The sequence below is a fragment of the Panthera leo genome, chromosome B2 (genome assembly GCF_018350215.1).
Source record: "Panthera leo isolate Ple1 chromosome B2, P.leo_Ple1_pat1.1, whole genome shotgun sequence".
In the NCBI taxonomy this organism is placed as follows: domain Eukaryota; kingdom Metazoa; phylum Chordata; class Mammalia; order Carnivora; family Felidae; genus Panthera; species Panthera leo.
Genome location: NC_056683.1, coordinates 114,341,343 through 114,359,738, shown reverse-complemented (window position 1 = coordinate 114,359,738; position 18,396 = coordinate 114,341,343). Strand labels below are relative to the sequence as shown.

At 39.5% G+C, this 18,396-nt stretch overlaps 1 protein-coding gene across 3 annotated transcripts in view; it reads left to right on the top strand.

Moving 5' to 3' along the window:
* The first annotated feature begins 12,598 nt into the window (after positions 1-12,598).
* The window catches only part of SOGA3 (SOGA family member 3), a 61,995-nt gene continuing 56,197 nt past the window's right edge, over positions 12,599-18,396 (top strand). For all 3 annotated transcript variants that reach the window (XM_042939783.1, XM_042939784.1, XM_042939782.1), the window contains exons 1-3: positions 12,599-13,397; positions 15,312-16,510; positions 16,970-17,194. In XM_042939783.1, coding sequence (XP_042795717.1) covers positions 15,413-16,510; positions 16,970-17,194 — 1,323 coding nt within the window. In that variant the 5' untranslated portion in view covers positions 12,599-13,397; positions 15,312-15,412. The remainder of the gene's footprint in view (positions 13,398-15,311; positions 16,511-16,969; positions 17,195-18,396) is intronic.

The window sequence follows — 18,396 nt, the reverse complement described above, 5'->3', positions numbered from 1 at the left end:
TTTCTTTTCTTTTTTCTTAAGTACAGTAAATGAAAAAATTCATATTTCTTTCTAATTTTTATTAAAAATATTTTTCTTTAATTTCTCTCCACTATATTCTCTACTTTTGTGTATATTTTTTCAAATTCTATTTTGCCCACATCATCTCATTTTAGTCTACTTTAGTGTATTCATTTTTCAAATTCTCAAACGATTTCCTTTCAACCCTCTTTTTTTTTCTTTTTCGTTTCTCTAATCTGCCAAACCACTTTCAACACCCAGACCAAACACACCTAGGATCTAGCATCATTTATTAGATTTTTGTGTGTATGTGTTTTTAATTATTAATTTTTAATTTTAATATTTTTTAAATTGTAATTTTCTTTAATTTCAATTTTTCTACCTCATTAATTCCTTTTCTCCCTTCAAAATGAAAAAATGAAGGAATTCATCCCAAAAGAAAGAGCACAAGGAAACGACAGCCAGGGATTTAACCAACACAGATACAAGCAAGATGTATGAACCAGAATTTAGAATCACGATAATAAGAATACTAGTTGGAGTTGAAAATAAATTAGAATCCCTTTCTGCAGAGATTAAAAAAAGTAAAAAATAGCCAGGATGAAATAAAAAATGCTATAATTGAGCTGCTATCACAGATGGATGCAGCCGTGGCAAGGATAGACAAGGCAGAACAGAGAATCAGCGATACAGAGGACAAACTTATAGAGAATAATGAAGCAGAAAAAAAAGAGTGAGATTAAGGCAAAAGAGACAATTTAAGAATTAGAGATCAGTGACTCATTAAAAAGGAACAACATCAGAATCATAGGGGTCCCAGAAGAGGAAGAGAGACAAATAGGGGAAGAAGGATTATGTGAGCAAATCATACTTGAAAACTTTCCTAACCTGAGGAAAGACACAGACATCAAAATCCAGGAAGCACAGAGGACTCCCATTAGATTCAGCAAAAACCAACCATCAACAAGGCATGGCATAGTCAAATTCACAAAATACTAAGGCAAGGAGAGAATCATAAAAGCAGCAAGAGAAAAAAAAGTCCCCAACCTACAAGGAAAGACAGATCAGGTTTGCAGCAGACCTATCCACAGAAACTTGGCAGGCCAGAAAAGAATGGCAGTATATATTCAATGTGCTGAATCAGAAAAATATGCAGCCAAGAAGTCTTTATCCAGCAAGGCTGTCATTCAAAATAGAAGGAGAGATAAAAACTTTCCCAGACAAACAAAAATTAAAGGAGTTTCTGACCACTAAACCAGCCCTGCAAGAAATTATAAGGGGGACTCTCTTAGCGGAGAAAAGATGAAAAAAAAAAAAAATATATATATATATATAGTATAAAAGCAGCAAAGATTAAAAAGGACCAGAGAACACCACCAGAAACTCCAACTCTACAAGCATCATAATGGCAATAAATTCATATCTTACAGTACTCACTCTAAACATCAATGGATTAAATGCACCAATCAAAAGACATAGTGTGACAGAATGGATAAGAAAACAAGATCCATCTATATGATGTTTACAAGAGACCCACTTTAGACCTAAAGACACCTTCAGATTGAAAATAAGGGGATGGAGAACCATCTATCATGCTAATGGTCAAAAAATGAAAGCCAGAGTACCCATACTTATACCAGACAATCTAGACTTTAAAAATAAAGACTGTATCAAGAGATGCAGAAGGGCATTATATCATAATTAAGGGGTCTATAAACCAAGAAGACCTAACAATTGTAAACATTTATGTGCCAAATTTGGGAGTACCCAAATATATTAATCAATTAATCACAAACATAAAGAAACTCATCAATAGTAAATACCTTAATAGTAAGAGACTTCAACACCCCACTGACAGCAATGGACAGATCATCTAATCAAAAAATCAACAAGGAAACAATGGCTTTGAATGACACATTGGACCAGTGGACTGAACAGATATATTCAGAACATTTCATCCTAAAGCAGCAGAATATACATTCTTCTCCAATGCACATGGAACGTTATCCAGAAGAGACCATATACTGGGACACAAATCAGCCCTAAGTAAGTACAAAAAGATCAAGATCATACCGTGCATATTTTCAGACCACAACGCTATGAAACTCGAAATCAACCACAAGAAAAAATTTGGAAAGGTAACACATACTTGGAGACTGAAGAACATCCTACTAAAGAATGAATGGGCTAACCAAGCAGTTAAATAGGAAATTAAAAAGTGTATGGAAGTCAATGAAAATGATAACACCACACCCCAAAATTCTGGGACGCAGCAAAGACGGTCATAAGAGGAAAGTATATAGCAATCCATGCCTTCCTAAAGAAGGAAAAAAGACCTCAGATACACAACCTAACCTTACGCCTTAAGGAGCTGGAAAAAGAACAGCAAATAAAACCCAAAACCAGCAGAAGACAGGAAATAATAAAGATTAGAGCAGAAATTAAAGCTATCAAAAACAAAAAATACAGAACAAATCAATGAAACCAGAAGCTGGTTCTTTGAAAGAATTAACAAAATTGATAAACCACTAGCCAGTTGGACCAAGAAGAAAAAGGAAAGGACCCAAATAATTAAAATCAAGAATGAGAGAGGAGAGATCACAACCAACACAACAGAAATAAAAACAATAATAAGAGAATATTATGAGCAATTATATGCCAATAAAATGGGCAATCTGGAAGAAATGGACGAATTCCTAGAAACATACACACTACCAAAACTGAAACAGGAAGAAGTAGAAAATTTGAACAGGCCCATAACCAGTAAGGAAATTGAATTAGTAATCAAAAATCTGCCAAAAAACAAGAGCCCAGGACCAGATGGCTTTCCAGGGGAATTCTACCAAACATTTAAGGAAGAGTTAACACCTATTCTCTTGAAGCTGTTCCAAAAAATAGAAATGAAAAGAAAACTTCCAAAGTCTTTCTATGAAGCCAGCATTACCTTGATTCCAAAACCAGACAGAGACCCCACTAAAAAGGAGAAGTATAGACCAATTTCCCTGATGAACATGGATGCAAAAATCCTCAACAAGATATTAGCCAACAGATCCAACAATACATTAAAAAAGTTATTCACCACTACCAAGTGGGATTTATACCTGGGATGCAGGGCTGGTTTGATATCCACAAAACAATTAACGTGATTCATCACATCAATAAAAGAAAGGACAAGAACCATATGATCCTCTCAATAGATGCAGAGAAAGCATTTGATAACATACAGCATTCTTTCTTGATAAAAACCCACAAGAAAGTAGGGATAGAAGGATCATGCTTCGAGATCATAAAAGCCATATATGAACGACCCAATGCTAATATCATCCTCAATGGGGAAAAACTGAAAGCTTTCCCCCTAAGGTCAGGAACAAGACAGGGATGTCCACGCTTGCCACTGTTATTCAACATAGTATTGGAAGTTTTAGCCTCTGCAATCAGAAAACACAAAAAAATAAAAGGCATTCAAATAGGCCAGAGGGAGGTCAAACTTTCACTCTTCATAGATGACATGATACTCTATATGGAAAACCCAAAAGATTCCACCAAAATCTGTTGGAACTGATTCATGAATTCAGCAAAGTTGCAGGATATAAAATCAATGCACAGAAATCGGTTTCATTCCTATACACCAACAATGAAGCAAGAGAAAGAGAAATCAAGGAATCGATCCATTTTCAGTTGCACCAAAAACCATAAAATACCTAGGAATAAATATAACCAACGAGGTGAAAAATCTATACACTGAAAACTATAGAAAGCTTATGAAAGAAATTGAAGAAGACACAAAGAAATGGAAAAAGATTCCATGTCCCTGGGTAGGAAGAACAAATATTGTTAAAATGTCAATACTACCCAAGGCAATCTACATATTCTATGCAATACCTATAAAATAACACCAGCATTCTTTACGGAGCTAGAACAAACAATCCTAAAATTTGTATGGAGCCAGAAAAGGCCTGGAATAACCAAAGCAATTTGGAAAAAGAAAACCAAAGCTGGAGGCATCACAATCCCAGACTTCAAGCTATATTGCAAAGCTGTCATCATCAAGACAGTATGGTACTGGCACAAGAACAGACATTCAGATAAATGGAACAGAATAGAGAACCCAGAAATGAACCCACAAATGTATGGCCAATTAATCTTTGACAAAGCAGGAAAGAATATCCAATGGAATAAAGATAGTCTTTTCAGGAAGTGGTGCTGGGAAAACTGGACAGTGACATGCAGAAGAATGAACCTGGACCACTTTCTTACACCATACACAAAAATAAACTCAAAATGGATGAAAGACCGCAATGTAAGAGAGGAAGCCATCAAAATCCTTGAGGAGAAAGCAGGCAAAAATCTCTTTGATCTTGGCCACCGCAACTTCTTACTCAACATGTCTCCAGAGGCAAGGGAAACAAAATCAAAAATGAACTACTGGGACATGGGACATCATCAAAATAAAAGCTTCTGCACAGTGAAGGAAACAATCAGCAAAACTAAAAGGTAACTGACAGAATGGGAGAAGATATTTGCAAACCACATATCAGATAAAGGGTTAGTATCCAAAATCTATAAAGAACTTACCAAACTCAACACCCAAAAAACAAATAATCCAGTGAAGAAATCAGCAAAAGACATGAATAGACACTTCTCCAAAGAAGACATCCAGATGGCCAACCGACCCATGGAAAAATGCTCAACATCACTCATCATCAGGGAAATACAAATCAAGACCACAATGAGATACCACCTCACACCTGTCAGAATGGCTAACATTAACAATTCAGGCAACAACAGATGTTGGCGAGGATGTGGAGAAAGAAGATCTCTTTTGCATTGTTGGTGGGAATGCAAACTGGTGCAGCCACTCTGGAAAACAGTATGGAGGTGCCTCAAAAAACTAAAAATAGAACTACCCTACGACCCAGCAATTGCACTACTAGGCATTTATCCAAGGGATACAGGTGTGCTGTTTCGAAGGGACACATGCACCCCCATATTTATAGCAGCACTATCAACAATAGCCAAAGTATGGAAAGAGTCCAAATGTCCATCGATGGATGAATGGGTAAAGAAGATGTGGTATATGTATACAATGGAGTATTACTCGGCAATCCAAAAGAATGAAATCTTGCCATTTGCAACTACGTGGATGGAACTGGAGGGTACTATGCTAAGTGAAATTAGTCAGTCAGAGAAAAACAAAAATCATATGACTTCACTCATATGAGGACTTTAAGAGACCAAACAGATGAACATAAGGGAAGGGAATCAAAAATGATATAAAAACAGGGAGGGGGACAAAACAAAAGAGACTCATAAATATGGAGAACAAACTGAGGGTTGCTGGAGGGGTTTTGGGAGGGGGGATGGGCTAAATGGGTAAGGGGCACTAAGGAATCTACTCCTGAAGTCATTGCTTCACTATATGCTAATTTGGATATAAATTTTTAAAAATAATAAACAAAACAAGTTAAAATTAAAAAAAATAAATAATAAATAAATAAAAAAGATATGCAGCAAATAAGCAACAATATGATCAAGAACTCAAAGATTTTAAAATTACTGTTTCTCACAAACTCATATTTTTCATATGTGATAGAAATCTTAAAATTTCCATTTTCAGAAAAAGCATACATTTTGAGATATTACTTCCAACACTGGTAATGAATTTTCTCTATTGTCATTTTCATTGGAATTGCACATTAATCAATTGAAAAGATTATAATTTTTATGATATTAATTTTACTTTTACATTAACTTAGTACATCTTTTTATTTAATTAGATTGTCTTTTTGAATATGAATAATTTTTTGTTTTCCCAAAAAGCTTATACATGCTTTATTAGATTTGTTCCTAAGTATTTGATATTTTTATGCTATTTTTAAAAGTGTCTTCTTTTTAAGCACATTTTAAAAACGTTTTTATTTAAATTCCAGTTAGTTAGTGTACCATGTAATTTTAGTTTCTGGTGTATATAATAGTGATTCAGCACTTCCATACAACACTCAGTGCTCATCACAGGTGTACTCCTTAATGCCTATGACCCATTTAACCCAACCCTCCATCTACCTCCTTTCTGGTAGCAATCAGTTCATTCTCTCTAGTTAAGAGTCTATTTCTTGATTTGCCACTCTCTCCTTCCCCCGCCTCCCGCCTTTTGCTAATATGTTTTGTTTCTTAAATTTCACATGAGTGAAATCTTATGGTATTTGTCTTTCTCTGACCGACTTATTTCACTTAACATAATACTCCCTAGCTCCATCTATAAGCACATTTTCAAATTGTGTGTTGTTAGTGTATAGAATAGCAATAGACTTTTGTATAATAACCTTATATGCACACGTCTTGCTGTATTCTTCTATCATTTCCATTTTTTATTAGATGATTATATTATGTAAAAATAATGAATACAATTTTCTTCTTTCCAATCCTTTTGCCTTAAATTTATTTTTTTTTTCATCTTATTATACTGGTTAGGACTTCTGGTACAATATTGAATAAAAATAGTGATGATGGAATATTACTAAATTTGGAATAAATGAGAACATTCTCATCTTGATATAGTGTATCCACAAAAAATTATCTCACGAATGGTGAGATCATGACCTGAGCCGAAGTTGGAAACTTAAATGACTGAGCCACCCAGGTGCCCCAATAGAAAATATTATTTAAAAAGATATGTATCATTATACCTACAAAATAGGTAATATGTATCTCAATGCACCAAATAAGAAATGCATACCTTTTTAAAGAAAATGATGAACTCTTATTCAGAAAAATTATATTAGGCCTATGTCAACTAATAGATTGATATTCACAAATGTTAATAGGAGGACTCAGTATCTTAAACATTTTTCTAATGAATTAATAGAGAATTAATAGTTCCGAGAATGCCAATCAAAATCCCACAATTTGCTTTCTGAATTATAGCAGTTTGATTTTTGTATGTGAAGTGTGAGGGTCAAGAATAACCATGATACAGGGGCGCCTGGGTGGCTCCGTTGGTTAAGCATCCAACTTCAGCTCAGGTCTTGATCTCATGGTCCATGAGTTCAAGCCCCACTTCCGGCTCTGTACTGACAGCTCAGAGCCTGGAGCCTGCTTCGGATTCTGTATCTCCCTCTCTCTCTGCCCCTTCCCAATGTGTGCACTCCCTCAAAAATAAATAAACATTAAAAAAAAAAGAATAACCATGATTCAAAGTGAGTTAGCATCCCTTATGAGATATTGATATTTAAACTTTATTTTTTAATGTTCATCCATTTTTGAGTGAGAGAGAGAGAGTTCTGTAATTAACATTGTATGTTAATTATACCGGAAATAAAAAATATATAATAAATATTCATGAGAAACGCTAGTTAAGTATACACACTAAACTGTCAGAAATGATCACCTTTGTGTTGGAAAATGTCATAATAATAATAATAACAGTACCTATTTTTACACATTAGGAAATCAATGTTCAGTGAGATTATGTAATTTTCCCAAGGTGACACAATGAATGTCAGCACCAGATTTGAACCTAGGCAAGGTGGCTCAGGAATGCATGCTGTTAGTTATCATACTATGTTTATAATATTCTTTTATTTTCACACCCAGCATGGAGCTCAATGCTGGGCTTGAACTCATGACCCTGAGATCAGGACCTGAGCAGAGATCAAGAGTCAAACCCTTAACCAACTGAACCACCCAGACACCCCTATAATATTTTAAATTCCAATAATAATAGATGTCTTTTCTGTACTATCCACTTACTTTGTTGCTCTATTCCTATGTTACTGTATGCTATTTTATTTTTTATTTTTTATTTATTTTTTTAACTTTATTTTTTATTTTTAAAAATTTACATCCAAATTAGTTAGCATATAGTGAAGCAATGACTTCAGGAGTAGATTCCTTAGTGCCCCTTACCCATTTAGCCCATCCCCCCTCCCAAAACCCCTCCAGCAACCCTCAGTTTGTTCTCCATATTTATGAGTCTCTTTTGTTTTGTCCCCCTCCCTGTTTTTATATTATTTTTGATTCCCTTCCCTTATGTTCATCTGTTTGGTCTCTTAAAGTCCTCATATGAGTGAAGTCATATGATTTTTGTCTTTCTCTGACTGACTAATTTCACTTAGCATAGTACCCTCCAGTTCCATCCACGTAGTTGCAAATGGCAGGATTTCATTCCTTTGGATTGCCGGGTAATACTCCATGGTATATATGTACCACATTTTCTTTACCCATTCATCCATTGATGGACATTTGGACTCTTTCCATACTCTGGCTATTGTTGATAGTGCTGCTATAAATATGGGGGTGCATGTGTCCCTTCGAAACAGCACACCTGTATCCCTTGGATAAATGCCTAGTAGTGCAATTGCTGGGTCGTAGGGTAGTTCTATTTTTAGTTTTTTGAGGCACCTCCATACTGTTTTCCAGAGTGGCTGCACCAGCTTGCATTCCCAGCATATCCCTTTTATTTTAATTGAAGTATAGCTGGCATATGACATTTGATTAGTTTCAGGTGTATAGCATTAGTAATTTGACAATTACATACATGACAAAGTGCTCACTGTGATAAAGTGTAGTTACCATCTGTACCATACAAAACTTTTACAATATCATTGACTATATTCTCAATATTGTACTTTTCATTCTGGTGACTTATTTATTTTATATCTAGAAGTTTATACCTCCCAATCCCCTTCACCTATTTTGCCTATTTCCCCATTTTACCCCCTCCTTCAACCAACAGTTTGTTCTATTTATGACTCAATTTCTGTTTCATTTGTTTTGTTTTTTAGATTCCATGTACAAATGAAATCATATGGTATTTTTCTTGCTCTGTCTGACTTATTTTACCCTGTGCTGAATCTTATATTTGACTACTTTGAATTTGCTCTCCAACCAGGAAAAGCAGGCATGAGTGGATCACATCAAATACTTCCATAGTCCTCTGGATTTAATTGGTTCAACCAAGGAGAGCCCCAGCAGAAGACCGGAGGCACAGAGGAGAGTCAGGTCATCATGAGCTGACTATGTCACCCAATAGAAAAATCACTGTTCTCCTCTTAAAAAAAAAAGGGGGGGGGTGGGAGGAGCACCTGGGCGGCTCAGTTGGTTGAGCATCGACTCTTGATTTCAGCTCTGGTCATAATCCTAGTGTTGTGGGATTGGGCCCTGTGGTGTCAGGCTCCATGTTGAGTGTGGAACCTGCTTAAGATTCTCTCTCTCCCTCTGCCTGTCCCCCCAGCTCATGCTCTCTCTCTCTCAAAACAAAAAAGAAAAAGAAAAGAAAAAAAAGAAAAAGAAAGAAAGAAAAGAAAAAAAAAGAAAAAGAAAAAGAAAATCACTGTTCTCAAGTGGCATGCTCTACACAAACTTCTTTTTTTCTGGGTTCCAATGATCACTCTGTTCTCTTATCTTTTTAATACTATTGTCAATGGTAACTTGATTTTTTTTACAAAGTGTGTGGATAGGTCCACCCTGGTATTCAACCCCAAGTTATTGAAGTATCCATTATGGTTTCCCCTATATCCAATCTACATCTTATAAATAATCTCATTTAAATAAACCCCATTGAGTGAAGAATAAATCAAGTCAAAGCAATCTAGGCTCATCAGATAAAAGAATTCCCTGATTTTTGCATAGCATATTATAATATCCAAAACTTTAGTGACTAGACATTGAATAAAAACCTCACTGACATTTAAGAACAACAAAAAACTGGATACTAGAACATAAAATATAGGTGGGATTTTCCTTATTTTTCTATAACTGGATCAAATAAATGTTAAAATATTACTTTTTCAGCTTATTTAACAAATAGTCAGCATATAGTAACATAAAAAAAGAGCAAATCCATTTACCATTAGTAGAATCTTTTCTCTATTATGTCTATGCAGAGGAAGACACTTAGATACTTTTTTTAGACAGCATGGGGGAAGGTAGGAAGTAGAAAAGAAAAACTTGAACTAAAATTTCCTAAGAAGTGTAAGGTAGTTTAGGATGCCATTCTTGTTGGTTTGGCGTAATGAGAATTAGCCTACTATATTTATATTAGGTCAGTTTAATTATTGATGAAGAAGGATTTAGGGGTGAGGTAAAGAGTTATTAAGACATTGTTATAAAAATGAATGATTTTGATATTAGGGGAAATTTAATGGTGATTTTAAATATGTATAGCATTTTCATAATAACTAGCAGACTTCTTAAAATTTTCCACTGAGATTAAGATTGACAATGTGGCTATGTTGAAATCAGACATCTGATAGCATTTTGGCTATGATGAGTGCCTAGACACTGGTTTGAATTACCAAGAGTGAATATTCATGAGCATTTATAGAAGTAATGCAATGGAATTTTGAGTATGCAATACCTAACTGCAAACTTACACAACAGCAAATGCATGAGTAACTAAAGCATTATTGTAGAGTAGCAATTTCTGCCATTCACAAAGCAGCCTGAATTATGAATTAAACTACCGAAATATGAATTAAACTACTAGTTTTTGGTCACAATGTTAAGTTACAACAAGCATATATTTACTTTGAGAAATTGTAGACTAGAAATTAGACTAAACACAATATATAATATGGTGGATAATCTGTTTAGACAGAAAAATGTGAATCATGATGTTTACAATGCAAGGAGTCTAGGATTCATAAATCATTATCTGAAATGTAGTCCAGAGAACAAATGTGACTTGTGACTGCATACATATGTCAGTAAAGGTCAAGACAATAGCACATCTCCAAGGTAAAGTACTTTCTAAAAACAGAGGATGGATCTGAAAATATCACCTTTCTTCTGTCACTTGAAGCCTACGAATAAAAATCCAGCCCCTGTACTAACTATGTGCTAGAGATAATGAGAGAAACAAGAGTATTATTTGAAAACATTTACTACATTTACAATTAATTTTTAGTATAATTATAGTTAACATATAATATTACATTACCTTGGATGGACAATTATAAGATAACCCAAGACTAACCAAGTGTCCTTAAGAAATTCAAGAATGGGAGAATTTGTGTAAACTAATGTAATAATATCCTGAAAATATGAACAACAATAATAGTTAACATTTAATGAGAGCTTACAGCGCCAGGCACATAGTAGTTATCACTTATAATTTGTTAGAATTAGTACATGTCCCATGCATTGCGATAATAATTACCTTCACCAGGACGCCTGGGTGGCTCAGTCAGTTAAGCATGCGACTTCGGCTCAAGTCATGATCTCATGGTCCATGAGTTCAAGCCCTTTGTCAGGCTCTGTGCTGACAGCTCAGATTTGGATTCTATGTCCCCCTCTTTCTCTGCCCCCTCCCCACTCATGCTCCATCTCTCTCTCTCAAAAATAAACATTAAAAAAATTTTAATGATATTATTTTATTTGTAAAGATTAATGTGAAAAAATATTTTTATCCAATTTATCCAGTTTGGTTGAATGATACCTGTGGATCTTGGTATTGCTTAAGGAAATTACAACTCAAGTTTGGGTACATAATGACAAATTGTCTACTATAAATTCCGAATAAATTGTGATTGTATTTTACTTTGCTTTTTTTCCCTTTATATTTAGTACCCTAGTTGAGGTCTGAACTATTCATTATAGATGTCACAGATACTGCATTTCCACTTTCAAAAAGTACTCAAAGGATTATATGGAAATTATCCTAATTCTTTTCAATATGCTGGAGCCTCGTTTCTTGTTTTAATCTTTGCATACTTAGCACCTTGGACAGTGCCCAGCACAAACTAAGCACTTCTCTACATGAGTGTTTTTGTCCTGATACTACATTTGTCTTATAGATGGCTGGAGATACTAATCACCAGGACTTGAACATCTTTTTATTTTGCTGTAATTATGTTACTTGTATGCAAACTACTCCTAAATTGTTTTTATTTTATTTTTAGTGCTAGATGTTATGCTCAGAAAATAAAATGTCTTATACTAAAATTCATGTTAGCATAAAAAATTATTAGTTCAATATATTGAGCTCCTGATACCTACAAAATCACATATGAATATGGGAAAATTTTAAAACAAAAAATACCCTTTCTAAAGAAGTGTTTACTTTTATTCTCCTTGAAGATGAGAATCACCAAGTTCACGATGGAATCCTTTGAGGTAGGAGGGAGACCTTCATGCCAACCTTCTCCCCCCCCCAAAAAAAAACAGGAAAAGAATTTCTATTCGGATTTTAAAAAATATTACTGTGGAACAGTATGGATTAGTGTACATTGTAAAGACATATATTCTGAATTACCTCCTTTCCCCATGAATTGCCTTTAATCTCACATTTTATAAACACATTGGATGATTCCCGTTAATCACATGCACTACGGTAAAGATTATGGATGCTAGCAATTACGCCTTGTATTCACAGTTGAAATTAGAACTCAATAAAGGAGAGAAGGAAATGTACCGAGGACAAACCCGTCTGTAAACGATCTCTGTAAAGGGATATTTAGTCGGTTTGTACTAAATTGGTCGAGGCATCACAAGAGCCCTTTGTCTGTGGGACGGTGGGTCTGGCAACCATTATCTACTGGGGAAAGCGATGTGTGATGACTCCGCCCGGGCTGGGGGTGGGGAGGGTGCACCGCGTGGAGAGCTCTACCGGAATTAAAGTGAGCGAACAAAGAGAACTCCCAGCAGCCGTCCGCCAGCTCCTCGCAGCTGCATCAGGAGACGTCAGTCACGCCAGGAAGGCTGTTCGAATACGCCTCCCTGAGAAAAGAGCTCAAGTAAATAATTGATGGAGATTGATCGGTCCAGGACAAAGCTTTGCAGAAAACCAGTGCATCCGATTTCGAGCGGTTTTGGAATCTTCTGCCAAGTACGGGATATGAGAGCGCAGCACGGACTTTGAGCGCAGCCACGGATCTTCCATCTCGGGTGTGGCTCCGGCCTTCTTGTCTTCCTGCCACCTCCCCTACCATCCTCCGCCCCCGGCCCGTCCCCGCCTTCTTCTCTTTCCTCTTGAAAGTAGCCTCTCTTTGGTTACTTCTAAGCTATCCTCCCTTGCAATCCCGCCCTCTCCCCTGCCCAGTCCGGTGAGGTCAGCTCATGAATATCAGTGCACTTCCTGGGGAGCGTCTGGCACGGCTTGGTACCTCTCGTGTTCGCCTGCTCGGAGCCGCAGCTCCAACCGAGTCACGGGCCGCGGGAAGTAACCGGCTCTGGGGGCCGCCGAGTCTGCACGTTAACGCCATTGTTTGGAGAATTGGGTGTGGAACTGAGGCGAGACAGCCCAAAGTCGTGCTCAGCCAGAAAGTCGCATATAATACCACGAAGTTAAACTTTCCTTGTCTTTAAAAGGCATAAAAATAAACCCTGAGGTCGCCGGAAGAACAGAAGGAAACCGCTGTTCATTTGCATCAACTTCGAAACATCGCGTCTGCTGAGAAGTGAGCAGTTCTTCTGGATTTCTAAAAGGGTGGGGATGAGAGATGGGGTGGGTCGGTGGGCAGATAAAATTTGAGATTAAAATTGTTGGTTTGTGCTCATCCGGGGTTGCGTGGTCGGCTATTTCCACGGGGGAAGCCTTGAAGGGGCACAGCATCTTGTCACTTTGTGAGAACCACGTGACAGCGTGGTACCTTTGATTGTGGGAGACGAGTTCCTGGAACCTGAGCTTTCTCCTGGGTTAAAGCTGTCTGAGAACCGAGTTTAAACGTTGTCTGGTGGCTCTCAGCTCCGGAGTGATTATGCCTAATATAAAACAAAAATAAGGTTGCTTTGGCAATGTAACTTGTTTAGGTGGTCCATATTAGTGTGACCCATGACCATGAACTAGGCCAGATATTCTAGGAGCATGAGGCTCCAGAGAACATATAGAAAATAAGTTGGTGGATAACTTTTCTCCCCCTAATGTCTTCTTTATTCACTATTATTTTTCAAATTGAGTTGGAAGGAGATCCTGAAAAAGAAAGACAGGTGGAGAAGGAAACTTCCAGTAATATTTCTTCATAAAATGAGGAGCTGATGCATGTTGACTAAGTTATGATACTTAAAATAGGCCATAACAGGAATAATGCTAGTAAAGTAACTGGCAAGCATCTCCTCTCCTCATCGGAGGAATTTTTTAAAGCAGAACTTTCTGCCTAGTCATACTCTTTTCAGTGTGTTAGAGAGAGACGATATTTCTAAGGAAAAAGCACCAAATTGACTAACTAGGTAGATGATCACTAGGGAGAAGAACCTCATAAAGCAATGGCTTGCTATTTCCCGGATTTTAAAAGCCAGTGATGGATTGATCTTGTAAAAAAAATACACAATAAGGGTTTATCTTACCACCATGAGTGAGGATGCACCAGGTTTCTGGGGTGCAGGGTCATTCTGTCTAAGAATTTGTCTCCATAGAAGGAACTGGGCACTTTAAAAGTACAACTTTATCTATGATATATAACATGTAATAAGATGCTTAAGAATGAAAATATTTTCTATTTAGCAATTACACTTAAAACCAAAATGACTCACAAAAACTATAAAATTTGGATAAATATAGATGTCATCACCTATAATTTAAGAAATTGTGCAGAGCCACCAATGAACCTTTCCAAAAGTATATATATTTTTAAATTATTTGCCAAAGCTTAAAGAAGAATACCTTTAGGGGTACTAATAACTACACCATATAGGTGATTCTCAATGCCATTACTTTCTTGAAACTGAAGTTGAGTTAAAGTCATTCATTACTTTTATTTTAGCTCTAGTCTAAAGGAAAATGGGTGCATTTCTCTAACCAAGAACGACATGAAGAGTTAAAGGTGTCTGAGAAAAGTACCACATATCCACGGAAAATTTTCTCTAGAAGCCTACATCATGACCCTTTTCCTCTAATTGAGAATAATAATTAAGTAAAACATTTTCTACTAAACTAGGCTTTAAAATACAGATTGAATAAGGAGGAAATCCAAAGTTAAAAAAGGGGATTCACCTTTAACATGTGGACACCTCCTTTTCCTTCTGAAGCTTTTGCCTGACTTTATCCCCTAACCTTTTTCTCCCCTAAATCTCTTCCTACCAATTCCTTTCTGATCCATATCTCAGCGTTGCCAGAACCTGCAACCATGAGAATGTTACATTAAGCTGCTTTCAGATCATCACCATTTTACTGAGATGGAATTAAATGGAGATGGCGCTTCCCTGGGCAAAATGAGAATTGACAATTCTTGCACCTGTTTCTGAAGTCGGGGTTTCTATTAAGTGCTTTTAAAATCTCATTATTTTCTAGGACTTCTCTTTTCTAGGGAAATCACCCTTTGCTCTGTAACAATGCAGACATGTTGTGTGCTTCCCTTCTTTTGTTTCTACCCCAGATTAGAAAGGAAGGTTGGAGGACTTGAGGAGGGAAGAGAATGAGAATGATCTGGTGATGGACCATTCTAAATCTCATCTGATAGATTCTTCCTAGACCGCCATGAGTCAGCCACCGACGGGGGGCGCTGCCCCTGCCACAGCTACAGCTTCTGCCGCCACCTCTGCCACTGAGGCTCGCCTGCACCCAGAGGGCAGCAGCAGAAAGCAGCAGCGTGCACAATCACCTGCTAGACTAAGGGACAATTCGGTCCGGCAGACAACTACGACCACCCGGTCCCCCGTGGGGACCGGCACTAAACTCAATTCTGTTCGACTGCAGCAGCTGCAGCAGCAGCAAGGCAACAAGACCGGGAGCCGCTCGGTGCCTCCGGCCAGCGCCCGCGGAGGCGGAGGCGGGGCGGAGAAGGCTGCGCCCCTGGCGCCCAAAGGGGCCGTGCCGGGAGCTGTCCATCTCGCGGCTGGTGCTGAAGCGGCCCCCGCGGCGACCCTGGCCCCGGTGGGCGGCAGGAGGCCTGGCCCGACGGAGGAGCCTCCCCGGGAGCTAGAGCCCGTGTCTGCTAAACTGGGGGAACCCCCTCCGCTAGGGGAAGGAGGAGGAGGGGGTGGGGAAGGAGGAGGAGCCGGCAGCGGCTCCGGGGAAAGGGAGGGGGGCGCTCCGCAGCCGCCGCCGCCGCCGCCGCCCAGGGGCTGGCGAGGGAAAGGCGTACGAGCTCAGCAGAGGGGCGGCAGCGGCGGGGAGGGGGCCTCCCCTTCACCATCCTCCTCTGCGGGCAAAACCCTAGGCCCCGGCAGCAGAAACTCCGGAAGCGGTGTTGTGGGGGGTGGCAGCGGTGGCGGAGGGAGCTACTGGAAGGAAGGATGTCTGCAGTCTGAGCTCATCCAGTTCCACCTCAAGAAAGAGCGGGCGGCAGCGGCGGCAGCCGCGGCTCAGATGCACACTAAGAACGGCGGCAGCAGCACCCGCAGCTCCCCGGTCTCTGGCGCCCCTGCCATTTGCGAGCCTCTTGCAGTCCCTTCCGTCTCCCCAATGGCGGCGGCAGCGGAGGGCCCCCAGCAGAGCGCAGAGGGCAGCGCAACTGGAGGGGGCATGCAGGCGGCGGCGCCTCCTTCGTCGCAGCCGCACCCGCAGCAGCTCCAGGAGCAGGAAGAAATGCAAGAGGAAATGGAGAAGCTCCGAGAGGAAAACGAGACTCTCAAGGTGAGAAGGGTGGGGGAACCCGGTTGGGGGAGGGGAGGTGTGGGCTTTGGAGGATTAGGGCGTGTCTCGCGAGGGTGAGAGGCTGTTAACATGTTAGGGAGCCTTAAAGAGGGAAGGGAACAGGAAATGAGAGGAGGGGGTTCCTAGGCCTTTTCCAGATTTAAAGCAGCCTAAGATCAGTAGCCTTAGGTTTAATTTAAATCCAAATGTGGTCCTTCGTTTCTCTAATTATCATGGGTTGTCCCACTTTTTCATGGAGAGAGGTTGAGTAGGAGAGCTGGGGAAGGCCCAAAGAAGGCCCGTTTTTATAGTTTCTTCTTCATGCAGCTCTGTCACTCCTGTCTTATGGAGAGGGGGCAATAAAACGGAGAATTTGGAGTTGGCATGGGGTGTACACTTTACATGTCCGAGTGCCGGGGGGCGAGGTTAATTTTGACCCGCGGCCTGTCACCGCTTCAGAACGAGATTGATGAGCTGAGGACCGAGATGGACGAGATGAGGGACACTTTCTTCGAGGAGGATGCCTGTCAACTGCAGGAAATGCGCCACGAGTTGGAGAGAGCCAACAAAAACTGCCGGATCCTGCAGTACCGCCTCCGCAAAGCCGAGCGCAAAAGACTCCGCTACGCACAGACAGGGGAAATCGACGGGGAGCTGTTGCGCAGCCTGGAGCAGGACCTCAAGGTCTGCAGCGCTGGGGCTGGGAGGCGCGGGGTAGGGGCAGCAAGTGGGGACCTCTTTGCTATGAAAGGCCTTCAGTGGTCATTGGCAAAGACACGGAGTTTCGCAGCGCTGACCACAAAGTATCAGGTTCCGGGCAGGGGAAGGGAAAGAACAGACCAGTGGGTCTGAGGGGTCTAGGGTGTGTGGAGTGCCTCGCGGAGAGCGAGCCCTGGGAGCTTTCTAGGGAGTCCCGGCGACTCTTCCAGAGACGGTGGCAGAGGGCGTCTCCCCTCCGCCCCCAGCAGAAACGCGGGTGTGGCAGAGCGCAGGCTCTGGCGTCGACCTGGCCTCCAGAGGCTGTCTTCCAAGTAAAGGCCAGTTGAAATCGAGAGCAGCGAGATGTAGACTCCTGCGGAGAGAGGAATTAAAGCCCAGAATAGGAACAGCATTGGGACGATATCGGAGTTAAGGTTTCTCTCCGCAAAGTCTCCCTAACCTCCTTCCTTTCTGTACTCACCACTTTGCTAACTCCCTGAAAAGAAATCTGTCCCACTTGCTGCCCCTTTTGGAGAAGTAAAGAGTGCAGTAAGTGAAAGAACCTCGTTTTTAATGTGAAGTTGTTCCTTTAGAATTTCCCCCAGTGGAGAAATTTTAACCTTGAAATAAGTTTTGTAAGTAGATGAGGTCTGTTCAGTTCAGTTTGACTGTAGGCAGATCCATTGACAATGCAAACCCAATGTTATCTTCATAACCTTGGACCACCAAACATAATTTTAATTATGTTAACCTCATCAATATATAAAAATCAAGTGTAATTTTCCTATGTTTTAAAGAAAGATGTGAGAAAACATTTAATGAAAGTCATTGTATTATTTCTTTTTGTTTTTTCTTTTTCTTCTCCTATCATTTGTTGAGTGCTCACTATGTCCCAAGCAGGGTGGGAAGCATTGTTATATACATTAACATTTAGTTATCTATCTAAATGTTAGCTCAAGATTTAAAAAAAAAAAAAAAAAAGCACCCATGAGGTTAGGATTAGTAATCCTATCATCATCTTATATGGTAGCTGAACCTTTTACAGAGGTTATAAGTGCCCAGTCCCTACCCATGGATATAGGCTAGTAGGTGGCCAAGCTGTCTCCTCACCCAGTATAAAACCACAGTCTATGTCCTGAGCCACTACATCATACTACACCATAGGGTTTTGTTCCAAACCCTAAATT